Raw genomic sequence first — 17,184 nt, forward strand, 5'->3', positions numbered from 1 at the left:
TGAGACCCAGCTACTGAGTATAAAATTAATCGGAATTTGTTTTGGTCAGTGAAAATACTCTGAGCAAATGTTTAGAGAAACTTGAGAAAGTAACAGTAAAAACCAGACAGGTGTCTTTATGTTAGGGTGGATGTGGTAGGTGGCCTTTAAGATAGGCCTCAATGATCCCACCTCCTGGGTATTCATGCGCTTGCGTAGTCCCCTCTGCTAAAGTGCAGATTGGACTTACTGACTCATTTCTAATGAACAGAATATATTGGCTGATGTAATGGGATATCACTTCAGAGACTAAGTTATAAAAAGACTGTGGCTTCCGTCTTGGGAGACCCTTCTTGTTCTTTCTCACTTGGATCACTTGCTTTGGGGAAAGCAAGCTGCCACGGCAAGCTGCCACACTCTGAGCAGCCCTATGGGGAGGCCCACAGGGTGAGGACCAAAGTCTGCCAACAACCATGTGTGTGAGCTTGGGAGTAGACGGTCCACCCGGGTGTAGTAGAGTCTTCAGATGAAACCACAGTCCCGGCTGCCAGTTTTGACTGCATCCTCGTGGGAGACACTGAGCCAGAGGCACCCATCTGAGTTGTGCTCCAATTCCTTTTCTTCCAAATCTGTGAGGTAGTTGTTTGTTGTTAGTTTTGGGGGTAATATGGTAGGCAGCAATAGATAACTGATATACAGGTGTGGCTAGGGAAGAGATTCAGGAATGTCCAGCGTGAAAGGAAAAATATCTCTCCTTGCTGTACCTCCACAACCTCTTCCCCACTACCTGCAGGAAACCAGGTTGTGATATAGTAAAATATATATTTAGTCTTGTTCCTGGTTCCTTGCACAGAGCTCCCCTGGAATTTCCTGAGTGATAAAGAGTAATTGGAGTATCTTTTGTTATTTATAACAAACCCCTTTCAAACATACCTGAATTTATGCTAATGAGGTGACTTGGTGGGTTCTTAGATAGCTTCAGGATGGGGGCTGTGCTAAAGTTGGAAGTTTCCGTCTTCCTCCCCTCACCATCTCCAGAGAGGGCAGAAGGGTTGGCGATTGAGTTCAATCAACAGTGGCCAATAATTTAATCAATCATGCTTACGTAATGGAACTTCTATAAAGATCTTTACATGGTAGGGATTTGAGAGCCTCAAGTTGGTGAACACGTCAATGTGCTGGCAGGATGGTACATCTCAATTCCACGGGGACGGAGGCTCCTGTGCTTGAGACTCTTTTGATCTCACCCTACCTAACTCTTCATTTTCATCTTCTATAACAAACTGTAATAGCATGGCATTTTCCTGAGTTTTGTGAGTTATTGTAGCCAATTATCAAACTTGAGTGGGGTTAAGGGTGGGTTGGTTGTTGGTACCCTCAAATTTGTGGCCAAGTCAGAAGTGTAGATAACCAGGGGACACAGTACTTGTGACTGGGCTTCTAGACCATCCTTTATATAGAGGGTGAGAGTGAGGGCAACTTCGTGGGACTGAGCCCTTAAAACCTGTGGAGTCTGATGCTAACCCTTAATAGTTGTTGTCACAATAGGATTGAATTGTAGGACACCCAGTTGGTGTCAGAGGATCAGAGAATTAGAGAACTGGTGTTGGAAAAGATACCATGTGTTTGATGTCAGAAAACACCTGAGACCAGGGTTCATATTTTCTTCAATATCCATAAAGTTTTATTTTCTTTTTAACGATGTGAGCTCAAATGTAAGGGTCTAACTTCCTGAAATCCATAAAGAAGTTTTAAAGCAAAAATGTACTTACTGCTTCCCCCCTCCCCCCAATTTGGATTATTTCTGGAGCAGTTGCTATGTTATATAATACATTTGATTTTTTTCTAATGTAGTGATATTTCAACATTTGTTTTTTGATACTTAGAGTTGAGCAGGAAGATACAAAGAGGATGTTTTATGGAAAGTGCTTAAATGTCATCAAATATTTTGAAACATATGAGTTTTAAAAATAGGTGTATAAAACCTTGGGTACTGGGTGGGGAACAAAAGGCTACAATAAGATAATAAAAATAATAACAGTTAACAAGAAAAAAAGGCTATCACTACCACAAAATGTATAGAACTCAAATATATTTATCTCTAGCTCTGATGCTCATTGTACTGGTTTAAAAAAAAAAGGTGGAGGCTAAGTAATGCTTTAGGCTTATTGTTTGTGAATTTTTTGTGACTCTAGTCTACCTGTTCCCATACCCTTACACATAATGGAAAGGAAACTCTGAACAAATAATTTTTAGATGATCTCTTAATGGTCTAAAATGAAAATCAACAATATTCGGAGAAATCAATGATGACCATTCTACTTAAAAAAGTTTAACTTATTATTTTAAACAAAAAAATCACATGGAATACATTTATTTACAAGATACTTCTCTCAATAAAATTTCATATACAAATACATAAATAAATATTCTCTGTCCACCCTCAAGAAAAAAGTTATAATAAAGTCAATGTGTATCATTAGTAATGACTTACTGTCATGAAAATCTAATGTGAGTTAATAGGTTGAAAATTTATAGGTAGAAAAGACTCTTGAATATCTTCAAGTAGAAATAAACTGATCTCACTATTTAGCAAAGCAAATAGAACACCGTTAAAGCGTACTAGTAAAAGAGAAGAAGAAAGAGTAAATGTTGAAAAAAAAATGTATTTCTTATTCAGGTTAGTGTTTAGTTTATAAAAAAGATGAAGCATGCAGTTTCAAAATTCACAAATAAATAAATAAGGCTTTGTGATCTCAGTGGTCAGACAAAAGTGATTTTTCTTCCCTTAAAAAAATAGAATATACATTAAATTCTCCTGAGGAAAGTATAGTAAGTTCCCTTAAATAGAATGTTCAGGGAGAAATTTTTTATTTCAAGATACACAATTAACAATGCATTTGATAGTCACAATGATTTTAGCACTGCTAATATTGGCTAATTTTAAAGACTTTGAGTATGATTAGTTTTACCTTATTTCACTCTAAGAAAACATCTATCATATTGATGTATTCATTTCTTATTTCAGTTTATTCAAGGGGAAAATAGCATACTTAACTTTAAGATCACAATTTTATGTTTACTTAATTCCAGAACTCTCAACCACTATGGAGACACTATCTTAATCCTCTCTGTATTTTTGCAGAATGGGGAGGAAATAATCATTGGTCTCTTTTCTGTCTCAGGCTTAAAAGACAAATTGTTGAAGTAAATCATGCATAAATATGTCTACTCATAGTCTTGAGTTGGTCGGGTTGTTTCTTAACTTCCTAAGCTAATGCCAGAGGTCCTCAAAGTGCCTTTTCATTTACCTGTATTAGTGTACACAGTAGGAAAAGTTTACTGATATGGTTTCAGATTCCACATTTCATTTAACCTTTAAGAAACTACCATTTGTAGAGTTTGGGGTAGTACTGAAGAAGAATATCCACAATTTTATGAAAAGTCTATTAAAATACTCTTCCCTTGTCCAATGACATATCTGTGTGAGGCTGTTTTTCTTCATACACTTCAACTAAAACAACAAATTGCAGCAGATTGAACGCATAAGCAGATATGACAATCCAACTACCTTCTGCTAAGCCAGACATTAAAGAGATTTGCCAAAAAAAAAAAAAAAAAGTATAACAATGCACTGTTCTTGGTAATTTTTTGTTTTGTTTTGGAAAATTCAGTAATATTTCATTAAAAAATGTTATTTTATTAACAAATAATGGGTTTCTTAAATTCCTTAATTTTAATTTCTAATAGGAAAACATCAACAGATATAAACCTACATAAATGAAACTGAATTAAATTCTTTCAATCCTTGGGGCGCCTGGGTGGCTCAGTCGTTAAGTGTCTGCCTTCGGCCCAGGGCGTGATCCCAGAGTCCTGGGATCGAGTCCCACATCAGGCTCCTCTGCTGGGAGCCTGCTTCTTCCTCTCCCACTCCCCCTGCTTGTGTTCCTTCTCTCGCTAGCTGCCTCTCTGTCAAATAAATAAATAAAATCTTAAAAAAAAAATTCTTTCAATCCTAGTTCTTAGGTGTGTAAAGGAGTTTTGAGACCAAGATTTTTGATAACTATTGGTACAAAGGTACAGAATTGAGTTAAAGCCTGGCTTTGCAAATTGGAATCCTGAGGGGCCCAATAATGGAAGATTCTGCTGTTGTTAATGGGTGGTATGCAAAGTACTTAGTGCTGTCTCTAGAATAAAGTAGATGAACAATAACTGTTTGTTATTATTGTTGCCCTCATCTTACAGTCTCAAAAATGCTAGCTATCATTATTATTGTTGTTGTTAGTATAACAACATCTCTGCAACTATTTGGGGATACACAAGGTGACTTCTTTTTTCTCTATAACCTGTATGGAGCTATACTGAATACCTTTCCACTTTCTTCCAAGAAGTAACCCTAAATTTTCTCATGTGAATATATTGTCGTTTCATGAGACAATATCCAGCTGTCAGAGACTTTAGGACTGTAAAAGCAGAAGTGTATAAGGTAGAGAGGTGACAGGTGTACTAAGAATGAGTTTTCTTCCTGTAAGGAAGGAAAAAGAGAAAATGGTCATACCTACTGAATTTCTCTAAGTAAATGTAATCCTTTAAAAAAACATCTTGCCACTTTGACAAGGACTGATTAAAAGTTCTAACCTCCTAAAATGTTTAGGAGAAAAGCCATGACAACCTATGGTTTTGTGGCAAAAAAAATTAGCAATTGGTTTTTCTACTATAGTCACATTTCTAGTTAACCAGAATAGAGGAAGGAGACTGGGTTAGGGGAGGTAGGGGAAAGCAGCTGAAATATGATCCAAGCACAAAACACTTTTGGGAAAAAAAATCTCTGGAGAAAATCAGACTATACAAAAATGAGGTTATATAAGTTTTCAGGGCAATGAGCAGGAGAAGTAACTTTTTCTTTTTTGGACTATATAATAATTCTCAGAGCTATTTTTATACAACTAATCTGATTTAATCAATGGGAAATAAGATTGCTAAATTGGAAATTATTCACACACATTTGTTTGAGTACACAAGGTAGGGGAGAGAGACGATAGAGAAAGTAGGAGCCACAGTGCAATTAAGCCCTTACACTACTTTTAATGAAGGGGCAACTAAATGTAGAGTTTAAAAAAAATTTATAAGACAATTAATTGAATTAGAAAATCCAAGTTAGAATTTCTATGAGCCATTTCAGGAATAACATGCAAACATGAGGCAGAGATCCTTTGAAAAGGGCAGATGATGCCTGTCATAATCAGGGAAAATGTATTTACACAGGTAAACAGCATGTAAAATAGCTCCACCATTGAAGTGAAAACAATAAAATATGACATTTTCTGAAGCAATATTAATCTTTTCAGTTTATGATGTGCTAGTGCTTTTTTAAATAAATGACAACAAAAATATCTAAGGAAAATAGGGGAAAGGCAGAGCTTTGAACATTGGTTTGTCTTAACACCAGGGCCTCAATGAACAGCATAAAAATGAGTTGAGAAGATTCGTTACTTCAGAGCCACTTTAATCTGTTCTCCTCTCAAGTTTCATATATATATTTATTTTCTCTCATTTCATATATATATACATATATATATATACACATTTACATTTTCCTTCATCTCTCTTCTCACTCACCATCTCTAGTGAGATAGCATTTTAGGTTTTTACTTTTGTTCCTATTGAGAACAAGATTACAAAGCCAATTGGGATCCCCTTGCTATTGGTGCTGCTGACCCTGCATGGAAGGAAATCAAGAGTGAAGGCAACCAACTGACAGATCTTACAATGTCATTGCTTGTAAAGTTAGTGCCCAAATACAGGGAAAGAGAGAAGTAAAAATTAGAGAGAGAAGGAGGAGAAGAAATCATGGAAGAATGTAGGGACAGAGCAAGGAGAAGACAAGAGAGAAAGAAGAAGAATGGAGAGAACAAGCATCTTAAAATTTTCTGTTCCTCTACCATGACCGTTAACTATTAAATCCAGGTTTAATCTGTTATTTTTGTCATTGTGTTTTCATGGGTCCTGGAAACATCCAACTAGATCTATGCCTGAGACAGACACAGGAAAATAAAACAATTTAATATCTAACTCCTTTTTAAATTTTTTAATTTTTATTTTTTTATTTTTAATATTTTTTATTATATTATGTTAGTCATCATACAGTACATCCCTGGTTTTTGATGTAAAGTTCTATGATTCATTAGTTGTGTATAACACCCAATGCACCATGCAATACATGCCCTCCTTACTACCCATCACCAGCCTACCCCATTCCCCCACCCCTCTCCCCTCTGAAGCCCTCAGTTTGTTTCTCGGAGTCCATAGTCTCTCATGCTTCATTCCCCCTTCTGATTACACCCCCTTTCTTTATCCTTTTCTTCTCCTACCGATCTTCCTAGTTCTTATGTTCCATAGATGAGAGAAACCATACGATAATATCTAACTCTTAAAAGAAATACAGAGCTCTGATTTAACCAAAGCCTGGAGATAAAATATAGACAGCACTATTTATCAGAACCCCTTAACACAACCCAGAATTTTCACTACTGAAACACAATTAAGAGCTGGCACAATATTCTGCTACCCAAGCCACATGCTAGCCAGTGATTAAACGGTTGTCAGAGAAATAGAAATCTCAGCTTTGTTAGTGCTATTGTAACATGGCAATAATGCAGCATTGAATTCCAAAATAAAGAAAAATTTGGTTTAATTTTCTGCTCTTGTCTTAGATGTTGCATCTGATTTCTTCCTGAGTTGTTTCATGAGTTTTGTCCTTTGTTTATTCTTTAATTAATTAGCTCACCACCAATGAGTTCAAAAATTAAGTCTCAATACCAAAACTGTAACATGTTTCCCTGTGTTAAGCTGGTAGAAAAAAATCAATAATAGAGTAGCTGTGGTTTTGGCAACTAGACTGGGATTTGGGTTGGGCAGAAGAAATGCTATTTATTCAGAATATAGCACAGTATAGGCCTAGTAGTACATTGCTGGGAACAGCAGCGACAGCAGCAAGCAGTCCCATCTGAAAATCTGACACAAGTTGCTAATTTGAATGAAAGTTTTAAGCAGCCAGGGCACATAAAGATGCAGACCCAAGTCTACAGAGAATAGCTGTAGCTTAGATCAAAGATGTATCTTCACATGACCAACTTTGGAGGACCTAATGGTCTCACATTGCCCTTTCCAACTGTAGCTAACCATTTCAGCAGCCACAACTTTGATCTTGTAGTATGAAGCTCAGTGAAAATAAGTCACAGTAGCTAGTGAGTACTGTATTCAAACAATTACCCTGTTTTTGCATCAAAAAGTTTCCTCGCTGATGAGGGTGTTAGTATTAGATCTCTCTTTTTTTCTCTCTCTCTTTCTTTCTATCCACCCAGAATTCTTTCATAAATTGGCAATGTGTGCATAAATAAGAAAATTAAGCTGTAGGTAGGTGGGATCTATTCACTCTATAAGATTAAAAAAGATACAAAGAAGGTAAGATTTTTGACTGAAGCCACTTCTGCTTAACTCATTTGTTGTTACTTTTAAAAACTTTAAATAGCCTAACGAGTTAGCTTAGATTCTGTATATTCTGACAACTCCCCCCCAAAATGAAACTCCCTAAAACAAAACAAAATACCCCAAAACAATGCAAACAATTACTTTCTTTAACAACAAAGAGGGTAACAAAAACTGGCCTCTATGTTACAACAAGGCAAAGGAAAGATAGAAAATTCCCTAAGAACATGACCTTTCTGAAATCTAACAATAACCATTAAAGGTCTCATTAAGTCTCAGAATTCCATAATAAAATTCAGACTGATTTTCCTTCAAGCCCACATTAAATACATGGCAAGAAAGTATTTGAGATCACCTTCCTTTATCTTCTAAATGGCTATTGGGACAGTCCACTGAATGCTCTTCTGTCAAATGTACATAAAGAATCCTTCGTATACGTGAGAAGAGTCAACAAATACATAGATGGGATTACTGGTCAGGGTCAGAAAGGAAGAGACAGCTTCATTCACACAGAACTGGCTCCCCGGGTGTTTCCCTATAAACTTCCAGAACTTACCATCTGTTAAATGGAATGGTGGCCAGAAAGTCCTAACTGATTAGCTCTTGCCCACAGAAAAATCTCTGGTTTTTCATTTATAATCATTTGTTTTATTTTTATGTCATTATCAATTAAAGCAGTAAAAGATATTATTTTTTTAACCTGTCTAAAAAAGCCTCTAACATACCAGCTTAAACCAAGTCATGTTTTCCATGATATTTAGTACTCCCAAGCAGAACTAATTTTCATTGCCCAAAAAATAGTACAATAGGGCTTGAAAAATATGTGCTGGTTTGCCTGGGTGCTAAAGCATCACCAATAATCTTGATTAATGTGTCTTGACACTGAATGCATTAGCCATACAATATTCTCCTTGCGTAAAGGCTAATTAGAATTCAAGTCAGCATGATACCTGCTTCTGAGGATTACAGCAAGAACATTTGCTGTAATAAGAACGTCCAGGCAGCTAGTTTTTGTAATGATTGATTTGTAAAATTATTGAGGGGAAAAAAAAAGGAATGAGAAAATAGAGTCTGTCCCCAAAACGCTATTTCCCTTAAGGATGAAATTTGAGTGTAAATTAAGACATCTTGGTGATATGATGAAAATGAACTGCAACAGCAGGTTTATTTAAAACTCAGAAAACATACCTTTCTTTTTTTTTTATTCTTAACAGGATTACATCATGAAAACACATTCAGCATATTTATTGGAGGTTTCATTGTGGCTGCTAAAAATCTCTGATTTCTGGTTGTATGACTTTCCTAATTGGATTCTTAAGCTACTCAGCCGCTCAGACACGCTCTGTGCAGGCAGGAAATAATTCTAAGTAACAATAACACAACCTTATCCTTTTAACCAGTATTTCTTCCTTTTCTTTTTTCCTTTTAGGAATACATTTCACATCCTATGTTACTTCCAAAAACTCTCCCCTCCTGTTTTTAAAATGAGATTTGGTGTTTCTGAGGAAGGAACGTTCTCTCCCGTGGATTTAGTTGGTAAATTTCTATTAGATTATTGAAAACTGTAATTAACCCTAAGAATGCCAAAGTAAATGTTCCTGCCACCTGTAAAACTTAGCCTTTATATGATTTGGTGTCAAGGATGATTTCATATAATGAGGTATAAAGAACTGGTTACTGTCTCATACCCTCCTAATCTTTAAATTCTTAATCTGAATGTCCAATTTTCACTAATGTGGAAGCCAGAAGAAAACTATCAAGTTTGAGGGAAAATACTTAAAATTTTTTTGCCACCTAAATGATTTTTTTCATTTGATGTAATTTCTACTGTATTATGTTTCCCTACTCTATTAATTTTACTGTGTTATATAAATTTTTCCCAATTTACTTTCTGAACATGATGAGATAAACTGGTGGTCTCTGTTGAAAGGAGAAAAGCAAGCATTGAAAATCCATATTTGTAAAAAAATGTCTTGGTCCAGGCAACACTATGACTGGGGCCTAGAAAATTTTCCTCATTACATGTCCAGTTTCTTTTGTGAACAGTGTAAGGAGAATTTTGACAGTACTATGTCTGATGCCCAGAAGGTTGTGTTCCTTCATCCTTTGTTCCTGGAATATATTTGGATTATAGGAAAAGGGGAGTAGTGTGATGTTACAAGAGAAATTAAGGTTCCTTACTGCTCTTAAAGGTAACATTCATCCATCACTGCAAAGGAGTTTTCAGAATCTACCTCTATTAACCCACAGAATGTAAATGGCTTTACATTCTCCAGGTTAAAATGACTCATATGAGGAAAGACTATATTGACCATGTACAAAACCAATATTTCCAATATTCTGAGCTGCTCCAAGAGAAAGAAAGAGTAATAGCTAAAATGTATATAGGACTTACTATATGCTTGGCAATATTTTAGGAGCTGCACATGTATTAATTCACTTAATATGCACAACTCTCTAAGTTATATACAATAATGATTCTCATTTTATTAGGAAACCAGAGGACAGGGAGATTACTGTAACTTGCCCAATGTCATGATACAGCTTCATTAACTGGTGAGGGGTAGAACCAGGACCTACACACTGGTGGTCTGATTCTAAAGTCAGGTCTCTTGATTACTGCTCTATACTGCTTCATTACTAGGGTAATGTAATCATAAAAGGGGTAAGTAATGTATTTACATTTTTCAAAATAAGTGTGGAGAAAAAAAATTTTAAATATGAACTTCAGATCTTACCCTTTTATGTGATATCAGAAAAGCTTGTTACAGTAAGTTTTACCCATGAAAAATATATTTGAAGGTTTGTTTATAAAAATCATTTTCTGAGCTCAAATCCTATTCCAGAAGATCAATGTCTGCATGGTACATTGTGCATAATTTAATTTTCCCAGTTGAACATCTTGACACTATATGAACCATGAATGCATGAAATAGGAATTCCAAATGTCTTCCACATGGTGAGAGAACCTTCCAATACTTGTGCAGGAAACTGAAGAGTAGTTTGAAATTAAGTTATGCCTGTTCTTGGTGACTTTTATTGTGTATGCCCAAGGTATCAGCACTTTTCCCTGAGTAGGACTCTGAGGTGATAGATAGATGAGTCTGCTGTCTGTATTTAGGCTCTTTGCTCATTTCCTGAGAGCTGTGTGGAAGGCATTTGGGTGCTCATTAAGTTCCCCACCATTCCCTGGGAGCAACAGGTGGCGAATCAAAGCTTCCCTGGTATGTCATGGCTGGTTTCCTCAATGTCTTCGAAATAATGGATGGCATTTGCATGCTCTCTGTAGTACCAGCAGATAAGAAGGGGATGAATAGCAACAGGAAGTATTTCCAAAGCATGAATTCTCACACAAGTTCTTGCTACCACACGTTCTAAATCCATGCATGTGGTTTCCTCTTTTAAATATTGTTACTCATTCAAACTATGAAATTACGATTAACTACCCTGCGGTTAGCAACCAAGTAGAAGCAAGGTATATCAAAGGAATAAAGAACATCTCAAGTTAATGAAGCCATATCGTAAGGTTATAAACTTGAAACTCTACCTTTATAAATACCCAAAGCCTGCTAACGACTATGTGTTCTTAAATTGTCTCCTTCACAAAATGACATCTGTATTCTGAGCACCTACTACGTTATAAAGAAAGAATATTGCTCACATCCTGAACTAAAGCAAGAAGACAAAGCTAATTAAACCAAAACCAGAATCTGTGATTTAAATCAAATACAGGGTAATTCCCCAACAGTACTTGATAATTGCATAGAAAAGTATCTGTAGTGAAGGATAAAAAGATTTTGTCACTTGATAGCTTCTTGTCACAACAGTTACAGTCAAGGTTTAAAAAACAAAGGAAAATATCAGCTATATTATCTGGACAAAATACTTCTGGCAACGTCCTAGGACCCTCGGAATAAAAGTGTCTGCAGGAGGTGGCAAATAACTCTTCCCAATTTGAAAAAGTTCAAAACATTTGAACTAGTTCACATATGACTAGGGAAATTCCATGGGGTATTTTTCATGGTGGAAGCCATAAAAGGAATAAGAGGTAATGATAACAAATAGAGTAATTCAAATTGGGTTTTGTTCATTTTGGAGGGAAAAACTCCAACACCTTCACCCTTACATAGTCTTTCTCACCCAGACTGTGCCTCAGGAGAAGAAAGCACATTTCAGCGCAGCCCTGAGGTTCCTGCCACAGGAGCACAGCCCTGCTAACTTACAAGTAAGTGCTGCAAGAAGCCCTGCCCCAGCCCTTCCCAAATGTCCCTCCTTTCCAATGCCTCCCCCCGTATTTATAGCGAGACCAGGTTTGTTTTTTTTTAACTCATGTTGAGTATAATTTTCTCAAATTTGTTTTTAAAAATCTAGGATCTCCCAGTCACTTGTAAAAAAAACTATTTTTTTTAAATGCATGGGAATTACTAAGGAACTGCCATAAATTAACTCTACAATATGAAATCACATAGTTAATTAAGTTATTTTGCTAAATATCAATTGATAAGGAAAAGACTTTGACACTTTAGTAAGCTGTTCTCATACATACTGAGGAAGCCAAAGACAAAATATATTAAAAGGACATATCTGAATGTCCATGATACTAATCTGGAAACATCAAACAAAAAGTGGAAATTTCTGACTGCCAGCCTGAAAACCAGTTTTCATGTCTGTTACTTATACGAAGTACAGTCATAAAATATATGATACCATATGATGTCTGGGGAACTCAATAATTTAACGTGTTTATTCTAAAGCCATATTATTTCATCTGCCATACTTCAAACACAAACTTCATCAAACAGTATAAATAACCCTCACACTGAAACTAGGATTATTAATTTTGGAATGGTCTAATGCACACCAAAGATTGATTCAGAATCTATGAGAACAATGAAGGAAAAATATACTTGCATTATGTTACTCTGTCAAACGGTTCTAGAATTTAAAAAAAACTAAAACTTTGAAGCTTTAAAAAGCAGATCTTAAAGGAGTCAGTACTGCTAAGGCAGAAGAACTTTAAGCCTTGTCAGTTGCCCTGTGAAAAATTTTAAGCATTTAAAAAAATGTATGCTTCTTAACATTTCTGATGGTTTGGAAACATGTAAAACAATGTTTTCAAGCTAAGCTTTAAGCAATTATTTCAAAAGATACACACAAAGTTTATGGAAATAGTATATGGGACAGAATAGTTTAGTCATCTGATTTGTCCTTTGCAGTGAGAGTTCTTGACAGGAAGTGGAAGGAGAAGATATTTTAGAGTGATTGTTATAACGAATGAACTACAAAAACAGCTGCCTAAGTGTTCGATTTATGGGGATATGAAGACTCTGATTCCAGTCAGAATCTGATAGGATGTTACGAGTAAAATTAAAACGTGGAAGTAGACATTCTAGACTTTAAAGAATTCCTATGTGGCACTTACATTTTCTCAAGGGGCATAGGAGGTTCTAATAGCAGAATATACAGCCCAGATAGCAGTGGCAAATGTCAGCAATACCTGTGCCTAGTTTGCAATTTAAAAATGCCAACGCAGGGCTCAAACCCACGACCCTGAGATGAAGACCTGAGTTGAGATCAAGAGTCAGATGTCCAACCGACTGAGCCACCCAGGCACCCCTTGATTTAAAAAATTTAACTGATTGAGATGGCTGGAGAGTATTTAAATAATAGCATTGTATTTTTAGTTTTCATTTTTTCCCTACTTTCCTTTGATTTCTGTGGCTTCACAATTACAGTTCTATGAAGCTGAGACTGTCAGTGCAGTATTTACCTTTATCCCCGGAAGTCCAGGAAGCCCAGGAAGCCCTGGTTCACCCTACATAGGAAAATCACATAGCATTATAGAACAATAGTCACTCAGTCACAGTATCTGGAGAAAAACACGGCAAATGTTCCCAACTGAATACTTGCTGCATATATATATATACATACATAAATACTGTCTAGTTTTAAGAACTTTGGTGAGATTATACAGTTCAGTCAACTCTTGATTCAGGAATTGGTTGACCATTTTGCAGATTTTTCAGGATTTTCTCTCTTCCTGCCATCTCACTGCTCATTGGCATCTTGACCACAAGGTAAGCAAGAGAAGGAAAAGGAAAAGGAACTCCTACGTTTTATTATTCCCTGGTAAATGATTTCTCTCCGAAGCTGAAGCTCTTTGCTGAAATGAGGATTATGTATGCATTTGAATAATGCATCCTGTTCCCAGGCTCTCTTACCTCAGATAATCAAGAGTTGGCTGTGTGAACAGATGGTCACATCAAAACAATATACATTAAAAGTCTTGCTCACTTAAAAGTATAGTAAGATTTCTTTTCCATTCCTGAATGATGAGAAGATAAATGCATGGTTAAGATTATACTTAACTCCAGCTTGTATCTCTGACAATTGTTGAGTCTGGGTAACCCTGCTTAGCAATTTAGGGCTAATGGTACCAAGCGTGCAGCTGTTCCTGAATACAGGTTTGAGATTAAGTGGCACATTTTGTGTGAGCACACTGGAGTCAAGCTAAATCTCATTTTCACAGAATTGTCTACATTATTTTAAGTACAAAGCATAGTGACAAGAGGTTACATTGCTTAGAAAATCTCCTGAATTCCACTAAAGAAGCATAAAAGAATCGCTGGGGAAAGTGAAAGTCCATCCTACGTTGGACTGAGGTGACTATTATTTGTGGAAACAACATTTGAGGGTAAAAGGCACACACTGTTTCATAATGGTCAGTCAGTGAGGCATTAAACTAGATATAAGTGGTAAAAGGAGACATTTCTTTTAATCTAAATGCTTTAACAATCCTCATTCCAAGGAAAACCTACTAAGAACAATCAGGTATTTTCTCTTTAATAGTAGTACTTTCATATCATGAAGAGACAGAATTTGCTCTGGTATTATCAAAAGAAGAATCCAGATACTGTTTATTAAGCTGTAGGGTCAGACATAGAGGGGACAATGACTTTCCTGATGGTTTAGGTCACAGGTGCTTCAGGAATGCAAGAGAAAAACTATGCTGTTTGAAACTATATAACTTAAATTTTGTACTGTGAACAGTAAGACTAAGATGAAGTCACGCCAGAGAAGAAAGAATGATCATTAAGAATTTGAGGTTATATTCAAAGAATACTTGTCCAAGTAGATGAACTTTCCAAAGAAACACTACATATTTGATTTTCTTTTTTCTTTCCCCTTTGCCCTTCATTTGATAAATTTAAGAAGATCCAGTAAATAGGGCTGCTTCCATATTTTACTGAAGATTCTTTTTTACTTAAAAAAAAAGTACAAGGCCTTCGAATATACAGTAAATTGCAGTAGAATATACAACCAATAAAGTAAACCTATTGGTGACAAATCTATACTTTTGTATTGTTTTAGGAAAGGCCCTCAAAACTCAGGGCATCCTATTCGAAATGTGTGAAAATACAGCAGTCATAACACTGTTTCCCTGCAGGAGTTCTCACCATATAATGCCCTCCCACCATATTAAAAGGATTGTATGACTACTTTGAAAAAGGTATTTATATACACATGTATACACAGACACCCATCCATGTTTTCTAACAATGAGAACTATGTATGAGACATTATGGGATATTTTATAATGTAGATTGAATACTCAGAGACTTTAGCATTTAGCTGTTCCCTATATCACATGTGTGTGTATGTAGGTATGTATTTATATTACATTATTAAATGGACTTTTTAAAGAAAAATATTTCAGGAACACATATTTCATAGTCTTGGATTTTTGTAAATTTGACCTTTCCAAATTTACGTTTATTTAATGTAGTAGTCAATGCAATGAAAGATGATAAAATATTTGTTACCCTTTGCAGAACATCTCAACATTCTTAGGAAGACTTTTCTTCCTACATAACTTCCCTATATTTATACCATGAAGGCTTGTCTCCTATCTCTCGGCCCAGGAGCTTCTCTGGGTTGAGTTCTTGGGCATGCATGGCCCAAGGTCAGATCTGGGTCATAATTAGGAATTGGTTTGTTATTCCATTCAAAGAATACTTGTCCAAGTAGATTAAACTTTACACATTATGCTTTGGGTTCTCTTTTTTCTTTCCCTTTGACTCTTGACCCTCCATTAAAGGAGACCCTTATTGCTGTCAAGTTTGGGACTCTGCTTTTGCCCCCAGTGCCTTGTACTTTTAGATATACTTCAACAGGGAGGGTCCCTTCAAATGGGGAAGAAAGTATTTTTATTCCTTGAAAACTAAAAAATATATTTTAAAACGATACGGAGAAGTTAGAAAGAAAGAACTATGTGATGAAACACAATACCTATTTTTATAAATCTACACATTCAGTTTACAAACATAAATACACACTCAAACTCATGTATCAATCACACACTTTACTGCTGAATCTATCAAAGGAAAAAAAACTATGATGAAGTCATTCTACATTATGACTGTTACACTAAATAACAAATTTTCATATTGGACAACACCAGACAGGGGAAAGCTCATCAATGGGCTTTTCATTCTGTCACGATACTCTACATTTCTGGAATGTCCCTCACGCAGAAGCTTAACCACGGACTCCACAACACAGTTCTTCTGAGGAAAATGCCATGGAAGATCTCTTGAATTGATTCTGTACTCAGTTCTGCTTGTCATTTTCTAATCTTAAGTAAGCAGCAAGCATGGGAATACTCTATTTTTAAAGCAATGTTGGGGTAAATATTGCCAAATCCTAATATTAGACAAAGGAAGTCATAAATACTGTGGGCAAGTGAGTTGCGTCAAAGGCTAGAATCTGGCCTGAATATTGATGGAAAAGATGCTGTTCATTTCAGGGCACGTACTCATCCAGATAGGTTGTGAGCTTTTAATGAATCCACCCCTTCTCTCGATATAATTTAGAGCAGATTTTTAATGAAATACAAAGGAAATCCAATGTTTCCATATGTAAACCTGTAAACTTCCAGGAATGAATCTAAACTGTATTTCTAAATAATCATGATAAGACAATATTTTGTTAAGCAATTGAAAATCATTTTGGATCTTCCACTCTGAAAACGGTGGAACCTGTACAAAATTATAGCAGATTTGTTTTGTTTTGTTATGTTTTATTAAAAAGGCATAATAGTCTTACAGACATTTCTTTCAGTATATCACAGATGTGGAGAGCAGTTGAAATTCAGTTTTTAATTTTTAAATTTTTTTAAATTTTTAATTTTTTAATTTAATTTTTAAATTTAATTCTTAAAGATGAGGGGACCTAAAATTAGATCATCTGAGAAGATTATTTGCTTTTTCAAACCAAAGCAGACCACAGATCTCTGATGATACCACTAATTTCAAATTTTTTACATAAAGAATTGGTAGGAAATCTTAGGAATTAAATAGCAAAATTTGCAGAATTCTGCTGGGCTCCTTGGAAAAATCTGAACTTTACCTAAAACTGGGCCTGATAAATCATTACTCTTACAGCCTGAGTTTCAAAAGAAAACTCTATTTTTAAATCAGAGGAATTTTAAAAGAACATGAAAGACCTTCTCAAAAATTACTTTGATCCTAAGTGTTTAAAACAAAGCAACCATCCGCTCAATGACTTCAAGAGTGTGGGAACATTATTTTACCACGTCTCAGGATTCCAAACTCCTCTAATGAGATTTATTCTTTCTCTTCCTTTACACTAATGAGGTAAATTCTATGTCTCTAATCATATTTTTTCTACAACATCAGCTATTGCTAGATAAAGGTA

The 17,184-nt window shown here is 35.6% G+C and overlaps 1 protein-coding gene across 1 annotated transcript in view; it reads right to left on the reverse strand.

Annotated features, from left to right (window-relative positions):
- Positions 1–17,184, reverse strand: part of COL25A1 (collagen type XXV alpha 1 chain) — a 425,657-nt gene that overhangs the window by 40,431 nt on the left and 368,042 nt on the right. Inside the window, exon 18 of the mRNA XM_008689416.1 lies at positions 13,238–13,282. Within this exon, the coding sequence (XP_008687638.1) occupies positions 13,238–13,282 (45 nt within the window). The remainder of the gene's footprint in view (positions 1–13,237; positions 13,283–17,184) is intronic.

This window comes from Ursus maritimus, unplaced genomic scaffold (genome assembly GCF_017311325.1).
Source record: "Ursus maritimus isolate PB19 unplaced genomic scaffold, ASM1731132v1 scaffold_11, whole genome shotgun sequence".
In the NCBI taxonomy this organism is placed as follows: domain Eukaryota; kingdom Metazoa; phylum Chordata; class Mammalia; order Carnivora; family Ursidae; genus Ursus; species Ursus maritimus.